At 42.5% G+C, this 18664-nt stretch overlaps 1 protein-coding gene across 3 annotated transcripts in view; it reads right to left on the reverse strand.

Moving 5' to 3' along the window:
* Afg1l (AFG1 like ATPase) overlaps positions 1–18664 on the reverse strand; it is a 234491-nt gene that overhangs the window by 45987 nt on the left and 169840 nt on the right. For all 3 annotated transcript variants that reach the window (XM_045155614.1, XM_045155617.1, XM_045155615.1), the window contains 2 exons: positions 15758–15828; positions 15401–15501 (listed from right to left, as the gene is read on the reverse strand). In XM_045155614.1, the coding sequence (XP_045011549.1) occupies positions 15401–15501; positions 15758–15828 (172 nt within the window). The remainder of the gene's footprint in view (positions 1–15400; positions 15502–15757; positions 15829–18664) is intronic.

Here is an 18664-nt window from a genome sequence, read left to right on the forward strand (position 1 = left end):
AGATGGCTCAACATTCAAAGGTGTTTGCGTGCAAAGCCTGCCAACCCAGGTTTGATTCCCAGTACCCACACAAAGCCAGATACACAAAGTAGCACACACACTGGAGTTCATTTACGGTAACAAAAGGCCACTTATGTGGGTTCATACTCTCTTTTTCCCTCCCCTTCCTATTAAATAAAAATATATTTTTACTTATGATATAGACCAATTATGAGATTGTTTTATTCCAAACTTTTATCATTCTAGGGACCCAAATGAAATAGGCTAGATGCAGTATAAATTGTCACATTTTACACACACATTCCTTCTCACAGACATTGCAAGATAAATGCAGGGCCAGAGTTCTGGATAGAGGACTGGTGAGGAAGGGTTGAAAGATTAGTTGACAGCAGAGGGGATTTCTAATGCCATGACTATGGTTGGACTCTTTAGCTTAAGAATTCAGTATGACTGACAGGGAAGCAGGAGAGACAGAATAAAAACCTCAGGGCTCACTGGATTGATATTCCTAAGAACCAGACCCATTCCCTACTAATTTCTGTGATGTCACATCTGCCCGCCTTGTCACCTCTGCTTGCTTGCTGCCTTATTGGGACGTGGCCTGGCCAGAGGTGAGAGACAAGCACACAGAGGTCAGGAACGGCTCTGCTGCTGCCAACGAGATTCCTGGGCTGCCTCCGCTCTGATGAAGCCCGCCGGAAGCCCAATGCTCATCGCCACCGCGGGCATCCGCCACCATCAGCCTGGTGTGCTGGCCAGATAACACAGGTGAAAGCTGTTTGTCCTGTGGCATTTCCTGAGAGCATGCCAAGTGCAGGATATAAGCCAGAAGCAGTTCTCAACTAGGAGTGTCATTTTTTAAATTTTTGTTTATTTTTTAATTTATTTGAGAGTGACAGTCAGAGAGAGAAAGGCAGAGAGAGAGAGAATGGGCGCTCCAGGGCCTCCAGCCGCTGCAAATGAACTCCAAGACGCGTGTGCCCCCTTGTGCATCTGGCTAATGTGAGTCCTGGGGAATCGAGCCTCAAACCCGGGTCTTTGGGCTTCACGGTCAAGCGCTTAACCGCTAAGCCATCTCTCCAGCCCTGGAACTACGTTTTTAAAAGGTGGGGAATGCCACTCAAGAATTTTCTAGAGGATCTCATTTTTGGTGAGGCTGTAAGTGTAACGATATATAAGCCGGAATGATATAATTAAGACTAACTGACAGTGAAGGCCAGTGCATGTGTCTGGCAGGCCTCTATTACCTGAGTACTAAGAACGGGGGGGGGGGGGGGGGAGGGAGAATGAGCAAGCAAATGAGATACGACGGTGAACAGCATGCATAACCATGCACATGCATCGCCTGAGATGTTTTCTGCCCAGACTCTATGCAAACACACCTGGCTACTTGTCATTATTTTAAAGATACACATAACAAAGTGCTGTTGCAAATAGTTACTTGTGAACATAGTTATTGGTTGAGGAAGCAATTTTCTGCAGGTGTAAAAATTACATTTCTCAATAAGGAAAATTCAGATATAGCCAGTTTTACTCATTAAGCCTTTAGAATTTAGCTTTGGCTTGCTTTCTTTGAAAATGATTCTTCCATTTTTGGTTCACAAAAGTTTAAGTTTAAAGCAAGTCGTTCTCAAACATTCTGGTTTTAGGACCCCTTTGTACTCTTCAAAATAAACGGAGGGCTGAGAGATGACTCGGTTGATTAAGCTTTGGCCATACAAGTGTGAGGAGCGGAGTTTGGATCCCCAGACCCACGTAAATGCTGGGCAGGTATGGTGGCCTGCCTGGAATCCCAGCACCCAGGAGGAGGAACGAGGGGTCCCTGGAGCAAGCTGGCTACCTAGGCTAGGCGAACTGGCAAGACCTGAGTTCAAATGAGAGATCCCACCTTAGTAACTAAAGTACAGAGCAACTGAGGAAGACACGTGACATCAACCTCTGGCCTTCACATGTATGCCCCTACATACATGCACACACATGTCCTCACACCTAAGAATGTGCATTACACACCCATGCACACTACCCACACATGCACACACGCAAAATAACCTAATTTTTTTTGGGGGGGGGGTTCGAGGTAGGGTCTCACTCTAGCCCAGGCTGACCTGGAATTCACTATGTAGTCTCAGGGTGGCCTTGAACTCACGGCGATCCTCCTACCTGTGCCTCCCGAGTGCTGAAATTAAAGGTGTGTGCCAACATGCCCAGCACCATAAATTTAAAAATACAGGAATCCATAGAGCTTTTGTTCATCTCTCTTAATGCTTACTACATTTAAAATTAAAATTAAGAAAAAAATTAAATATTTAATTCATTTGAAGAAAAAAAATGATATAAAATTACATTAAGCTCCTAAAATTAACATGGCATTTTTACTAAAAAGAATCATATTTTCTAAAATGAAAATAATTGTGCTGGGCATGGTGGCACATGCTTTGCAGGCTCACTGTGAGTTTGAGGGCAGCCTGAGACCACATAGTGAATTCCAGGTCAGCCTGGGCTAGAGTGAGCCCCTACCTTAGAAAAAAAATTCAAAAATTTCATAAGAAGCTTGATGTTGTTTCACATTTTAAAAAATCTCTTTAATGTCTGGCCTAACAGAAAATAGCTGGATTCTCATATCCATTTCCATATTAACTCTTTTCCAATAAAGTTGTTTTCACTGAAGTAATTAAACAATTTGGTTACATAGATAAGTTGTTGGAAAACAGAAAAGTATTACCAGATAATTACAGATATTTTTCTTTGATGCTACATGTAAACTTCCAAAGCCAGAGTAGTATGGAAAAGGGAGAAAGAATGACCTTAGTGTGGAAAATGCTAAGTAACACTACCTCAAGCAAGTGTGATGCAGGTTAATATCAATGATGACAAGCCACATTGACAGAATTGGGTGTGTGTGTGTGTGTGAGAGAGAGAGAGAGAGAGAGAGAGAGAGAAAGAGAAAGAGAGAGAGAGGAGGGAGGAAAATGGGTGTGTCAGGACCTCTAGTCACTGCAGATAAACTCCATATGCATGTGCCACTTTTTATGCATCTGGCTTTACATGGATACTGGGGTTGAAACTGGGTCCTTAGGCTTTGCAGGCAAGTACTTTAACCACAAGCCATCTCTCCAGTCCCAGTATGGACCGTTGAATTGATGTAATGGAAATACCAGTTGGTGTTTTCCCAAAAGCTCTACATTTTGAGTGTAATCATGAGAAAAACATCAGACAAATCCCAAGTGAGAGACATTCTAGAAAAATGCCTGACCAGTACTCTTCAAAGCTATCAAATTCATCAAGAATGAGAAATGTTTCAGAAACTGTCATAGCTAAGAGAACTGAAGAAAACATGATAATGAAAGAAAACATGGTATCCTGGCCAGGTGTGGTGGTACACACCTTTAATCCCAGCAGTGGTAGGAGGATCACTGTGAGTTCGAGACCAGCCTGAGTTCCAGGTCAGCCTGGGCTAGAGAGAGACCCTACCTCAAAAAAAAAAAAAAAAAAAAAAAGGAAGAAAACATGGAACCCTGAATGAGATCCTAAAACCAATCAAGAATATTAGGCCAAAATTAAGGAAATCTGAATAGAGACTTGATTAATAATAATATATCAATATTGGTACATTAATTTTTGTAAGTGTACTCTACTAACTTAAGGTGTTAAAGGATTTGGGAGCACATATAAACTCTGTACAATAGTATAAATTTTTCTTTTCTTTTTCTTTCTTGCATTTCTTTTTTTATTTAAAAAAAATACCTTTTCTTGGGCTAGAGAGATGGCTTAGTGGTTAAGCGCTTGCCTGTGAAGCCTAAGGACCCCAGTTCGAGGCTAGATTCTCCAGGACCCATGTTAGCCAGATGCACAAGGGGGCACACACGTCTAGAATTAGGGTGCAGTGGCTAGAAGCCCTAATGTGTCCATTATCTCTCTCTCTTTCTCTCTTTGTCTCTTTCTCTCTCTCTCTCTCTGTCACTCTCAAATAAATAAAAATAAACAACAAAAAAAAACCCTTTTCTTATTTTGAGGTAGGGTCTCACTCTAGCCCAGGCTGACCTAGAATTCACTCTGTAGTCTCAGGCTGGCCTTCAGCTACAGTAATCCTCCTACCTGGGCCTCCCAAGTGCTGAGATTAAAGGTGTGTGCCACCATGTCTGGTTTAAAAATACTTTTATTTAGAGCCGAGTGTGGCGGCACACACCTTTAATCCCAGCACTTGGGAGGCAAAGGTAGAAGTGTGGTGAGTTCAAGGCCACCCTGAGACTACAGAGTGAATTCCAGGTCAGCCTAGGCCAGAGTGAGACCCTACCTCGAACACCCCCCAAATGCTTTTATTTATTATTTGTAAGCTGGGGGTGGGAAGACACAGAGAGAGACACACACACACACAAACAGAATGTGTGTGCCAGGGCCTCCTGCTACTGCAAATGAACTCCAAATGCGTGCACTGCTTTGTACATCAGGCTTTACATGTGTACTGGAGAATTGAATCAGGGCCACCAGGCTTTGCAACCAAGTTTCTTTAGCTAATGAAACATCTCTCCAGCAGCCCCCAACTTTTTAAAATTTCATTGCCCAGGCTTGCCTAGAACTTGCATCAGCCTTTTTAAGAGTTGGGATTAGGGCTGTAGGGATGGCCTAGCAGTTAAGATGTTTGCCTGCAATGCCAAAGGAACCAAGTTCAACTCCCCAGGACCCATGTTAGCCAGATGCACAAGGGGGTGCACGTATCTAGAGTCCATCTGCAGTGGCTGGAGGCACTGGCGTGCCCATTCTCTCTCCCTCCCTCTCTCTCTCTGTCAAATAAATAAATAAAAATAAAATATTATTTTAAAAGTCTAGATAATAATTAAAAAAAAAAGAGTTGGGATTAGAGATGTGAGCCACTGTACCCAGCTTCTTCTCAATTTTTCTACAAAAATATCCTAAAAAAAATAAAATGTGGGCTGGAGAGATGGCTTAGCAGTTAAGTGCTTGCCTATGAAGCCTAAAGACCCTGGTTCGAGGCCCGATTCCCCAGAAACCACGTTAGCCAGATGCACAAGGGGGTGCACGTGTCTGGAGTTCGTTTGTAGTGGCTGGAGGCCCTGGCATGCCCATTATCTCTCTCTCTCTCTTTGCCTTTTTCTCTCTATCTGTCGCTCTCAAATAAATAAATAAAAATGAACAAAAACTTAAAAATAAATAAATAAAATGTATTTAATTAAAAAAAAACTTGAGGACTAGAGAGAAGGCTTAGCAGGTAAGGTATTTGCCTGTGAAGCCAAAGGACCTAGGTTTGATTCCCCAGGACCCACATAAGCCAGATGCACAAGGGGCACATGCATCTGGAGTTTGTTTGCAGTGGCTGGAGGCCCTGGAGTACCCATTCTCTCCCTTCCCCCTCTCTCAAATAAATAAATAATTTTTTAAAAATCTCTCAAAATATTGCATTTGTTGATAGCACCTTCAGTTTCATCAGGAAAAAAAAACAAAATGTTTAAGAAGCGGGAAGTTGTCAAGCTTAAGATGCAACAAGTTTTCCAAAATCTTAATTTTCACTTGTTTGCTCAAATTTGCTCACTGGTAACAAACATTGCTAGTTGTTTTAGTTCAAATGACAGTCTTCACTCATTTTCAAGAAGTGTCTGTCAAGCATTGTGAGAATCTGCCAAGTTTGAATAACCAGTCTGTCAGTTCAGCCTATTAGAGAAACCGTATTCTGTGGGGCGGGGGAAGAGTGACTAAGTCCAGAGAAACTCAAGAGCTTTTCCTCAAGACAACCATTATACTTGGTATAACAAAAAAAAAGTGTCTCATGGACTTGAGAGATGGATTAGCAGTTAAGGCTTTTGCCTGAAAAGCCTAATGACCCAGGTTCAATTTTCTAGTACCCATGTAAAGCCAGAGGCACAAAGTGGTGCATGCATCTGGAGTTCGTTCTCACTGGCTAGAGGCCCTGGTGCTCCTATTTTCACTCACTCTCATTCCTTGCAAATAAATAAATAGATTAAAGAATGTTTGGGGCTAGAGAGATGGTTTAGCTATTAAAGCACTGGCCTGAGAAGCCTAAGGACCCAGGTTCAATTCCCCAGGACCCATGTAAGTCAGATGCACAAAGAGGCGCATGTGTCTGGAGTTCGTTTGCAGTGGCTGGAGGCCCTGGCGTACCCAATATATATGCCTTTCTCTTTCACTCTCTCAAATAAATAAATAAATAAGCATTTTTAAATCTTTCAGTATGTCTACTTCCTATTTCCTCACAAGGAATATTAAAAAGATATGTTCTCAAGGTTGATACAACAAAATTAATATTTCATAGCTTCCTGGAGGATGAGCTTAAAGGAGCTCCACTTCTCTTGTGTGCCTGTTGGTTTGGCTATGAGCATGTGGCCATGAAGAACGCAAGTTTGGTGCCGCTGTTTCAACTCAGGCTTGGTTCAGCAGTTTCCCTCTTCCTTTCTGTTGCACTGCAAATCTCACTCCAAATGAAAAGGCTATTAAAGAATTAGACCTTGGGCTGGAGAGATGGCTTAGCAGTTAAGCGCTTGCCTGTGAAGCCTAAGGACCCTGGTTCAAGGCTCGGTTCCCAGGTCCCACGTTAGCCAGATGCACAAGGGGGCGCACGCGTCTGGAGTTCGTTTGCAGAGGCTGGAATCCCTGGTGCGCCCATTCTCTCTCTCCCTCTATCTGTCTTTCTCTCTGTGTCTGTCACTCTCAAATAAAAAATAAAATAAAATAAATAAAAAAAAAAAGAATTAGACCTCAAGGACCCAAGGGAGGTCCTCAGGGATCCCTAGAAGTCTATGACCCACACTGTGAGAGCCACTGACATAAGTAACCATACCTCTCAGGGCTGGAGACATGGCTCAGTGGTTAATGGCACTGGCTTGCAAAGGTTTTATTCGCCAGTACTCACGATTAGCCAGATGCCAGAAGTGGCGTATGCACCTGGAGTTTGCAAGAGGCCCTGGCATGCCCATTCTGACTGACATCTGTCTGTCTGTCCCTCCCTCTCTGTTTGAAAATACATAAGTGAAAGTATGTTTTTTTTGTTTTTTTTTTTAAGAAGCCATAATTCAAATGGCTTCTTGGCCTCTGATTAAGCCCAGGTGCTGAGCCAGGGCAAGAAATGGAAGCCAGAGGGTGTATGTCACATCCATAGATATGAACTGGTTTTGTTTTCCTTTACAGCCGCTCTGACAGGATGGCCATGGTGGGAACAAGGACCACCCAATCATAGTCTCCCGTCCTTTCACAGTCCTCTGAGGAAGGCCTTTCCATCTCTTTTCAAACCATAACAAAAAAAAAAAAAAGCTATGTTTTTGTTAAAGAGTAAAAGGACGAAGTTCCTTATTAATGCTTGAGGCCCTAGTTTGGAGACAGAGGCCAGAGACTACCTCTAGGGGACAGAAGGGTCAGTGACTGCATTAACTCTGAGGCATGCAACTAAACACTCAGCACAGAGGTGTCTCTCAGGGATGGAGGGAAGGTATGTGTTTCCCAGCTAGCTTCACAGCTCACCTCAGATGTGGAAAGTCACAAAGTATCTGATTGGAAGAATTTGAATTATATTAATCATTTGAAGCAGAACTTGCCTTTCCAGAACAAAGAAGGGCTGAAGAGATGGCTTAGCATTTAAGGCTCTTGCCTTGGAAGCCTAAGAACCTAGGTTTGATTCCCCAGTACCCATGTAAGCCAGATGCACAAGGTGGCGCATGTGTCTGGAGTTCATTTGCAATGACTGGAGACCCTGGTGTGCCCAGTCTCTCTATCTGTACCCCCCTCTCAAATAAATAAATAAAATATTTTCAAAAAGTAAAGGGTATTGGGCTGAGGAGATGGTTGAGTAGTTAAAGGCACCTGTTTGCTTGCAAAGCCTGCCAGCTCAGGTTTGATTCCCCAGTACCCTCATAAATCTAGGTACATAAATGTACACAGAGTTTGTTTGCAGCAGTAAGAGACCCTGGTGTGCCCATTCTCTCTCTCTCTCTCCTCCTTTTCTTTCTTGCTTTCACATAAATAAAGACATACTAAAAATAAATTTAAAAAACCCACAAACACAGAACCTAAGTTCCCAAACTAGCAAGGAATTCGTCATCTGCTAGGCACTCGCTGTGTTATCTTGGGACAGTAACTTCATATCCTGATGCCTCAGTTTCTACATTCTAACAGGGCTTACCTGGTGGAGCACTGAATAAGCTGCTACACAGATCGTGTACAGGCTGTGGAGAGGCAGTGAGGAAAGCACGTGCAACACAAGCATGGCGGCCTGAGTTTGAATCCCAAGCACCCACATAAATGTGGGAAAGTGGTATGTGTGCCCGTGAGCTCGCTGGGGCTCACTGTGAGGCCAGCCATTCAGCGAGCCGCAGGCTCACTGGGAGGCCCTGGCTCAAAGAAGGAAGCCAGGCCGGGCGTGTTGGCGCATGCCTTTAATCCCAGCACTTGGGAGGCAGAGGTAGGAGGATTGCCGTGAGTTTGAGGCCACCCTGAGACTCCATAGTGAATTCCAGGTCAGCCTGGGCTAGAGTGAGACCCTACCTCAGGAAAAAAAAAAAAAAAAGAAGGAAGCCAGTAAGTAAGACACTCCCAACTATGATGTGACCTCTGGGCTACCACACACACACACATGCATGCATGCAGAAACACACACATACGTACATGTGAAAAAAGTAAATAAGTTTTTTAAAGAGTGTTTATTTTCACAGCTGGCCAGCCAAGCCAAATGTGTCAACTAGTACAATGGTGTCATGTCAGTTATGGGATAAGCCAGCTGCTCTCTGATTGGATTTGGAGAGCACTTCACAGGAGGGAATTCATGCCTAGTACTAAAAATCTAACTAAGGCTGGAGAGATAGCTAGCCATTAAGGCGACTGCCTGCAAAGCCCAAGGACCCATGTTTCACTCTCCAGATCCCACGTAAGCCAGACTCACAAAGGTGAGGCAAGCACAAGTTTGCACATGACCACTAGGTGGCGCAAGCATCTGGAGTTTGATTGCAGTGGCTGAGGCCCTGCCATGCCAATTCTCAATCTCTCTCTCTCTAAAATAAAAATTTAAAAAAAAATAATCTCATCAAAAGCCTATGGCTGGGAGGTCATAAACCCTAGCAGGGAAACTACTACTGTCGTCTGGTTAATGGATGTACTATGCCTACTAAACTGGCCTCTGTATACGTAGGGTTAGGTCCACATATTAATGCTATTCTCACTTTTGATTAGAGAAGCTCCTCTTTGCAGGTGGCAGTGACCACTGGAGACTCAAAACTCATCAAAGTGCTAAGAAGTGACAGAGGAATGTTGAGCACTAAGTGAGACATCTCTGTCACACCCTGTAAGACTCAGGGATCATTCAGGAAGAGGTGGTGAAAAGAATGTAAGGCCAGAAGAAGGGAAGGAGGCTTTGCAATACAGACACAAAGTGGCTTCTGCATTCATGACCTCACAGTGGCTGATACTACCGATACAAGACCTTCCTAATAGGAGGGGAAATGATGACATCAAAACAGAACAGGGACTATCTGGAAAGAAGGAATTGGTGGAGGGGTAGCAGCGGAGGGGGACAAGGAAGATGGTAGGAGGGAATTATGATCATATGTTTATGTTTGGAGGTTGTCAGTAAAAAATTTAAAAGTATGGGACTGGAGAGATGGCTCAGCAGTTAAAGGTGCTTGCTTGCAAAGCCTGATGGTCTGGGTTTCATTCCCCAGTACCCACATAAAGCCAGCTGCACAAAATGTGCATGCATTTGGAATTCGTTTGTAGTGTCAGGAGGCCCTGGCATGCCCATTCATTCTTTTTTAAACTCTCATAAAAAATAAATATTTTAGGGCTGGAGAGATGGCTTAGTGGTTAAAACACTTGCCTGTGAAGCCCAAGAACCTAGGTTTGATTCCCTAGTACCCACATAAGACAGATGTACATGGTGGCACATGCGTCTGGAGTTTGTTTGCAGTAGCTAGAGACTCTGGTGTGCCCATTCTCTCTTTCCTTCTCTCTCTAATAAATAAATAAAAATAAAATATTTTTTAAATAAATATTTAAAAGTTAAAAAATGAAATATAAACTGGACATGGTGGCACATGCCTTTAATCCCAGCACTTGGGAGGCAGAGGTAAGAGGATCGCCATGAGTTCGAGGCCACCCTGAGACTCCATAGTGAATTCCAGGTCAGCCTGAGCTAAAATGAGACCCTGCCTTGAAACCACCCCCGGAAAAAAAATTATATATGTGTGGAGAGAGAGAGAGTGTCCAGTGATGTCTGATATATGACTAAGGTAGGAGGATCACTCAGTTTGAGGTCACCTTGGACTACAGAGTGAATTCTAGGTCAACCTGTAATAGAATGAGACTGCCTCAAAAGAAAAAAAAAGAAAGTGCCGGGTGTGGTGACACATGCCTTTAATCCCAGCACTCGGGAGGCAGAGGTAGGAGGATTGCCGTGAGTTCGAGGCCACCCTGAGACTACATAGTGAATTCCAGGTCAGCCTGGGCTAGAGTGAGACCCTACCTCGAAAAAAACAAACAAAAAAAAAGAAAGAAAGGAAGGAAGGAAGGAAGGAAGGAAGGAAGGAAGGAAGGAAGGAGGGAAGGGAAGAAGGAAGGGAACAAAGGAAGGAAGACAGGTAAAAGAAAAAAAAATACTGGATATATCTAGAAGCTAGATGTGAAGCTATAGGACTGCAGATGTGAGACTGCTTGGAACGGGGAAGAGATAACAGGTGTGAAGAGAGTAGAATGCTCAGGCGTTTTTTTTTTTTTTTTTTTTTAGTTTATTTATGGATTATCCAAGGACTTCTAGTCAAAACCTTCTTTTACCTTATTGAAACACTAATAGGTAAGTTGCTACTTAATGTATTTAAATTCGTATTATTTTTCCAAACTTCAAAAATAATCATTACAGCTGGGTGTGGTGGCTCAGGAGGCAGAGGTAGGAGGATCACTGTGAGTTTGAGGCCAGCCCGAGACTGCATAGTGAGTTCTAGGTCAGCCTGTTATAGAGTGAGATCCTCCTTGAAAAGCAACAACAAAAATATTCAATATATGGGCTAGAGGGATGGCTTAGTGGTTAGGCGCTTTCCTGTGAAGCCTAAGGACCCCGGTTTGAGGCTCGAATCCCCAGGACCTACATAAGCCAGATGCACAAGGTGGAACATGCATCTGGAGTTCATTTGCAGAGGCTGGAGGTCCTGGTGTGCCCATTCTTTATCTGCCTCTTTCTCTCTCTATCATTCCCAAATAAATAAAAAAAAAAAAAAAAGTTTTTATTAAAAATATTCAACATAGTCTGTCAACTCATTTCCTCTGCCACAGGATTTGTTCAGGATGATGTCAGTAGTGGTGGCTGACTGGGTGGGTCTCAGGTTTCAAGGACCTCCAGAAAACCAGCTCAAGTAAATCAAAGCCAGAACTTCAACCAGATAGCTGCTTGAATACCTGGGCTTGAATGTATTGTTTTTTGCTTAACTGAACTTTTTTTTTTTGGCAGCTATATAGTCTGGCTCATAAGATCATTTTAACTAATTAAGAGTTTGAAGCTAAATCTGAAGTTGAATAATTTCAAGGATCCTCTTCATGTAACTATTCAATATCTGAATTGCCACAATTACAAGCCTGTGAAGAAATGCAAAATCATCATAATGAGAAAATGGTCACACACACACAAAAAACTGACCACTTAAAAATTTAGTTTTGCCGGGCGTGGTGGCACATGCCTTTAATCCCAGCACTTGGGAGGCAGAGGTAGGAGGATCGCCGTGAGTTCAAGGCCACCCTGAGACGACAGAGTGAATTCCAGGTCAGCCTGGACTAGTGTGAGACCCTGCCTCAAAAAACGAAAAATAAATAAATAAATAAAAAATTTAGTCTTCCTCAAAGGTCACCTACAGACCAACACTGGGAACTAACCACCACTCACAAGTCAATGTCAGTAAAGGCCCCACAGTTACAATGGAGATAAAGGGAAACCTGTGCACACAACCAACAGAGCAGGCACATGAGAGATCTGTCCAACCTGAGGAAGGAAAAATCAACAGTGGTAATGACACCACAAAAACTTCAAATGAGGGCTGGAGAGATTGTCCAGTGGTTAAGGTGCTTCCTTGCAAAGCCTGATGGCCTGGGTTCAATTCCCCAGTACTGATGTAAAGCCAGATGCACAAAATGACACATGCATCTGGAGTTCATTTGCAACAGCAAAAGTCCCTGGCATGCCTGCTCTCTCCTCACTCCTTGTAAATAAATGAAAATAAATTTTAAAAACTTCAAACAAAAACAATTGGAAAATTTATGAATTAAAAGAGGATGTTGGGCTGGAGAGATGGCTTAGCAGTTAAGGTGGTTACTGCAAAGCCAAAAGATGCAGGTTTTATTCCGCAGAACCCATGTAAGCCAGATGCACAAGGTGGCACATGCATCTGGAGATCATTTGCAGTGGCTAGAGGCCTTGGAATGCCCATTCTCTCTCTCTCTCTCCCTATCTCTGCCTCTTTCTTTCTCTCTCTTTATTTCTTATTCTCTCTCTCTCAAATAAATAAATAAATATTTAATTAACAAAAAGTATGTGTAAAAGAGGATTATCAGGGGCTGGAGGGATGGCTTAGTGATTAAGGCATTTGCCTGCAAAGCAAAAAGACCCAGGTTCGATTCCCCAGAACCCACATTAGCCAGATGCACAAGGGGGCACATGTGTCTGGAGTTTGTGGAGGCTGGAGGCCCTGGGTGCCCCTTCTCTCTCTCTCCTTTCTCTGTTAAATAAATAAATAAATAAAATATTTTTTTAAAAAAAGGACATCAAGAAAATTGAAGAAATTCTGATATATATATATATATATATATATATATTTAAATTTTTTTAAATTTATTTATTTGAGAGCGACAGACACAGAGAGAAAGACAGATAGAGGGAGAGAGAGAGAATGGGCGTGCCAGGGCTTCCAGCCTCTGCAAACGAACTCCAGACGCGTGCGCCCCCTTGTGCATCTGGCTAACGTGGGACCTGGGGAACCGAGCCTCGAACCGGGGTCCTTAGGCTTAACTGCTAAGCCATCTCTCCAGCCCTCTGATATATTTTTGTTGTTGCTGTTTTTATGAGGCAGGGTCTCACTCTAGCCCAGGCTGACCTGGAACTCACTCTGTAGTCCAGGCTGGCCTCGAACTCACAGTGATCCATCTACCTCTGTCTTCTGAGTGCTGGAATTAAAGGCATGTATCACCATGCCTGACCTGACATGTTTTTATACAAATGATGTTTCATGTATCCAAACAGCCATATCATATAGGATATAATGGCTTATCTCCTCAAATTTATTCAAGACAGTTATGCCAAAAATAAGCTGAGCTACCATCATTACTACTTCTAAAAGTTTAGTGCACAATTGTTATAATCTTCATTTTTTGTCAAATAATATAAAGTTGAGTTATGTTAGTGTTATTTTCATTTTAAAAATATTTTGTTTTATTTATTTATTTCAGAGAAAGAAAGAAGCAAAGCAAGAGAGAGGCAGCTTGAGAGAGAAAGGGCATGCCAGGGCCTCCAGCTATTGCAGACAAATTCCAGACACATGCACCACCTTGTGCATCTGGCTTACATGGGTCCTGAGGAATTAAACCTGGGGCCTTTGGCTTTGCAGGCAAGCGCCTTAATTGCTAAGCCATCTCTCCAGCACTCATTTTCATTTTTCAAGGTCAAATTTCAGTCCACCTTCCTCCTCTCATCCCCACACAATAAGTAGACTTTAAAGATTTTGGCTCCTAAGGGGCCTTTTTCTGAAACCAAGCCCCTGATATAATAGATCTGTGAAAGGAATACAAAGAATCTGCTCCAAAGGCCCCTTGCCACCTCCTCCACGATGCACAGCCCGTCCTTGCCCTCTCCTCACCCGCTACCATTCTAGGCTGATGTAGAAGATTCTATTCTAGCAAGAGAGCGAGACTTAGATGCTAGCCTTTGAAGAATTTTGTTCTGGAAATAGAAGTGATTAGAATCTTAAAGAGATTGGCCTCCTAGTAGAAGTATGAGAGACCATGGCAGCCCAGGACCCGTGACAGACATGAACACCGCTACTCTGCGAGAGAGTCCCAACTGGTCTTAGTGCTTCTAAAGTATGGACAGCTACAGATTAGATTCATCTCTAGTTGAAAAATTATAAATTTTGCTTGCTAGGAGTAAATCACTAGCTATTAAGAAAAGTGCTTATTAAATACAAAGTAGACTGGAGAGATGGCTTAGTGGTTAAGGCGCTCGCCTGCAAAGACAAAGGACTCAGGTTCTATTCCCCCAGAACCCATGTAAAGCCAGATGCACAAGGTGGAACCTGTGTCTGGAGTTTGTCTTCAATGGCTGGAGGTCCTGGTGTGCCATGTTCTAACACCCTCCCCCCGTCTCTTTCAAATAAATAAAAATAAATGATATCTATAAATGCCAGGCATATATAAATAAAACTTTCTCTTCTCCTTACTGAAAGAATAATTCTTCAGTGACTTCAAGGTCAAGATATCTTAGAGACCAAGAATTATGTTCAATTGAGGAACTATGTTTAAAGTTATCTGCATTTTTCTCACGTTTTACAATCAACAATGATACTGAATGCCCACCGAGTCCTAAGAATTCCAGAACTCTGGAAAGACAGAATTCATATCCACAATGAATCTGCAGCTAAAGATATTCTCACGTGAATGTAGGAATGCATGCACATTACTTCTGTGGGACACATTATTTGTGATATAAGGAGATGTCACCATTTTAGCAGTTCACACTCATTGGCCCTGGTCCCACCATGTCACACAGATATCATGGCCCAGTGCCTGGACAGTGACTATGAAGAATCAAGATTCCTCATATCATACTTCCTTTGATCATGGCAAAACTACTTTGTCTTCCTTTTCTCCACATATTAATCTCACTTTAATTAAAAAAAAAAAAAAAACCTGGGGCTAGAGAGACAGAGACAGCTCAGTGGTTAAGGTGCTTGCCTGCAAAGCCTAAACCTGGGCTGGATTCCCCAGAACCCATGTAAAGCCAGATGCAAACTGTGGTGCATCTGCAACAGCTGGAGGCCCTGGTGTGCCAATTCTCTCTCTGTGTCTCACTTTGCTTGTAAATAGATAAATAACCGTCTCTCCAGTCCAATACAAATGTCTGTTAAACTTCTTCATGTTTGACTTTCACAAATAGTCCTACAACTGATTTTAGCTTTGCTTCCAGCAACAGTTGACAGTTCTCTCTGCATTTCTAATTCTGCCTTAAAACCGAAGTATAAATTTTGTGCCAATACCCGTAGGGGACGCAAAAGGGTGTTTCCCTTTTTTGAGACTTTTCCATCAGCTCTGACTCTGGGAACGGTGTTTTAGAAGCTGAACCAGACCGTGAGGACACCATGTAGTGTGTTACCATGTGAAAAAGCCAGCGAGCGCGGACGTGCCGGGTACTCACTCTCTCACACAGCTCTTCAAATGTGCAGTCGGCAACCGTTCCGCAGGCTTTATTCAGCCGCAGCTCTCGGCCTTGCACTTGTAGAATCCTTGCTCTAGTTACTATGGGAACATGAACAAAGACTCAATCTTGTCTGGATAATTACTATAAAATTCATCTCTTACAGATAGGAAATGCATAGCTTGATGAATAATAGCACATGATTCAACACATAAATTAGACAAAATGCTGATACAATGACTGCCACTTGAGCGTGGCATCAACCCATATACAGCAATGGAACTTATTAATTGGTCAGTGGAGATTGGGCATTGTGTTCTAAATGTATTCTCTTTCAAGAGAAATTAACTTACGTACAATCATTTTGTTTCTGAGCCAGCTCATCAAACAACTTATCCATGACAGCCTCCACATCAGCTTCACTTGTGCTACAGTGAAAAGAATAATAGAATATGAAATTAATAACACTTGAAGCCAACATCAAACAGCTGCCTGAGCCCGCTTAGCTTTTTGCCCACACACACAAAAAAAAAAATAAAAGAGAGAACAGGATGTTATGCTCTAAATACAAACATTAGATTTAGAATACACTTAAAAGCAGAGAACATTAACTCTCAGGTAGATGATTCTGCCTTATTTGCATACACGGAAAGACTTCTGCGCTTCTGGCTGCTTGCAGTAATGAGACGCTTACGGGCGGAGTAAATCCACTAATACCCTGCGCGCACAATGAGGAGAGCTCCTGGCTCTCCTGCGCGTGCAAAACAAGAGCAAATAGACCAGACAGACAAGCATCCTGCAAAGCGTCCTTTGAAAGCTTTACTGAGAGAGTACATGTGAAATTAAATATTGAAGCCGCTCAAAAAGAAAAGGAAAGAAAACCCAAGTCAAGCTACTGACTGGGAGGATCAAACACCCAGAATTAAATTACCAGCTTCGAAATGCCAACTTGACTTGCACATCAAGAACTTGATCAGATTTCTGTAAATCTGAAAGCGCCTAAGTATCGACCTCTATAGGTATAAGGACAATTATGGACCACATAGTTTCAAGTGTCCTTGTTGGAAATTCCAAAACGACTCTTTCGGCGATGCCTATGAGGCTATGAAGTTAGCCTCAACACACAGTCTTTTGTATTCTAATTAGAAACCACCATATGGTTTAAGGAACTCACATATAGGAATGTGATAATGCTGTGGCCTTTTTTCTTCTCACCTTTTTTTTTTAAAGAGAAGGGTTGATAAATTAATAGTCAGTAAAACAAAATGACTGGTAGAAGAATTAAAAAAAAAAAAAAAGCCCTCAAGTGAAACTGTAAGAACTCCAATTCTACATCAAACTTATACAGGATGACCTGCCAATATGCTTAATTTTGACACACAGATCAATCTCAACTAATTGTGGAAGCAACTGATATCCACTTTAATAAAGTCTTATTAAAATTAATTATCTTTTCTTTAAACTAAAAAAAAAAAGTCTTCCCGGGTGTGGTGGCACACGCCTTTAATCCCAGCAATTGGGAGGCAGAGGTAGGAGGATCGCCATGACTTTTGAGGCCACCCTGAGACTACATAGTGAATTCCAGGTCAGCCTGGGCCAGAGTGAGACCTTACCTTGAAAAACCAAAAATAAAAAATAAGAAGTCTTTCTTAGCAGGTGGTAGGCATTTAACATAAAACCACCTAGTTCCTCGACTATATGAGAGTAAATGCTTTTTTAAAAACTTAATTTTATTTCTTTACTAGCAGAAAGAGATGGGGGAGGGGGAGAGAAGAGAGAATGGCAGTCCAGAGCTTCTGCTGTAAATGAACTCTGGATGTAAGTGCCACTTTGTGCATCTAGTTTTATGTGGGTACTGCAGAATCGAACTGGGCCAATAGGCTATGCAAGCAAGTATCTTTAATCATTAAGTCATCTCTCCAGTCCCTGAAAATGCTTTTTAATTTTTATTTATTTATTTGAGAGATAGATAGATAGAGAGAGGGAGGCAGACACAGAGAGGAGGAGCACACCAGAGCCTCCAGCCACCACAAATGAACTCCAGACATATGTACCTCCTTGTGCATCGGGCTTTACATGGGTAGTGGGGAATCGAACCTGGCTCCTTAGGCTTCACAGTTAAGTGCCTTAACCACTAAGCAACCTCTCCAGCTCTGCAAATGCTTTTAAAATGCATTAAAACATAGTCATTTTAAAGTGGTTGGGACTGTCACATTCCCTATGTGACTACTCCACCTTAATGGTTCTTAAAAATATCATATGCAGGCTGGAGAGATGGCTCAGCAGTTAAATTGCTTGCCTGCAAAGCCTAACGACCTGGGTTCAATCTCTCATGCCCACATAAGCCAGTAACAAATGTGGTGCATGTAAATGGAGTTTGTTTGCAGTGGCTAGAGTCCCTGCAGCGTCCACACACACACACTCACTCTCTCTTTCTCTATCTTTCTCTCTGTGTTTGTATCTCTCTACTTGAAAATAAATAATTTAAAAAAAAATATTATATGTAATGATTAACTATGTAGGGGAAATGCTACCTGACTTTCATAAAGACTTTGTGACATTTGAATAATTAAATGATACTACAGGAAGAAAGGGACAGAGGAGGAATAGGGAGGGAGGAAAGGAAGGAGGGAAAGAAGCCAGAGTAAAAATAAACATTAGTGGCCACAGCATCCACATGGATGCTTAAGACATTCTTCTTAAGAATTCACCTGGAACCATTTCCACCTTATAATGGTGGTGTACCCATGCACAGTTATGGGGAAAATGATCTTTCCTTTTCTTGAGAAGGTCTCATTATGTAGTCCACTGACTATGTAGTCCAGGCAGACTTTGAGCTCCTGATCTTCCTGCCTCAGCCTCCCAAGTGCTGGGGTTATAGGTATTTATACCCAGTTGATGATGTACTTTTTTTTTAAAATATTTTTTTATTTATTTGACAGTGACAGACAGAGAGAGAAAGAGGCAGAGAGAGAGAGAGACAGAGAATGGGTGCGCCAGGGCCTCCAGCCACTGCAAACGAACTCCAGATGCATGTGCCCCCTTGTGCATCTGGCTAACGTGGGTCCTGGGGAATTGAGCCTCAAACCGGGGTCCTTAGGCTTTTCAGGCAAGCGCTTAACCACTAAGCCATCTCTCCAGCCCAATGATGTACTTTTTAAGGGATATAAATAAATAAATTAAGGGATATGGAAAAGAGAGAGTAGGATGGGGGTAAAGCTCAGTGGCATAGTATTGACTTAGCAGTGCAACACCCTAGGTTTA

This window comes from Jaculus jaculus, chromosome 7, assembly GCF_020740685.1.
Source record: "Jaculus jaculus isolate mJacJac1 chromosome 7, mJacJac1.mat.Y.cur, whole genome shotgun sequence".
NCBI lineage: Eukaryota > Metazoa > Chordata > Mammalia > Rodentia > Dipodidae > Jaculus > Jaculus jaculus.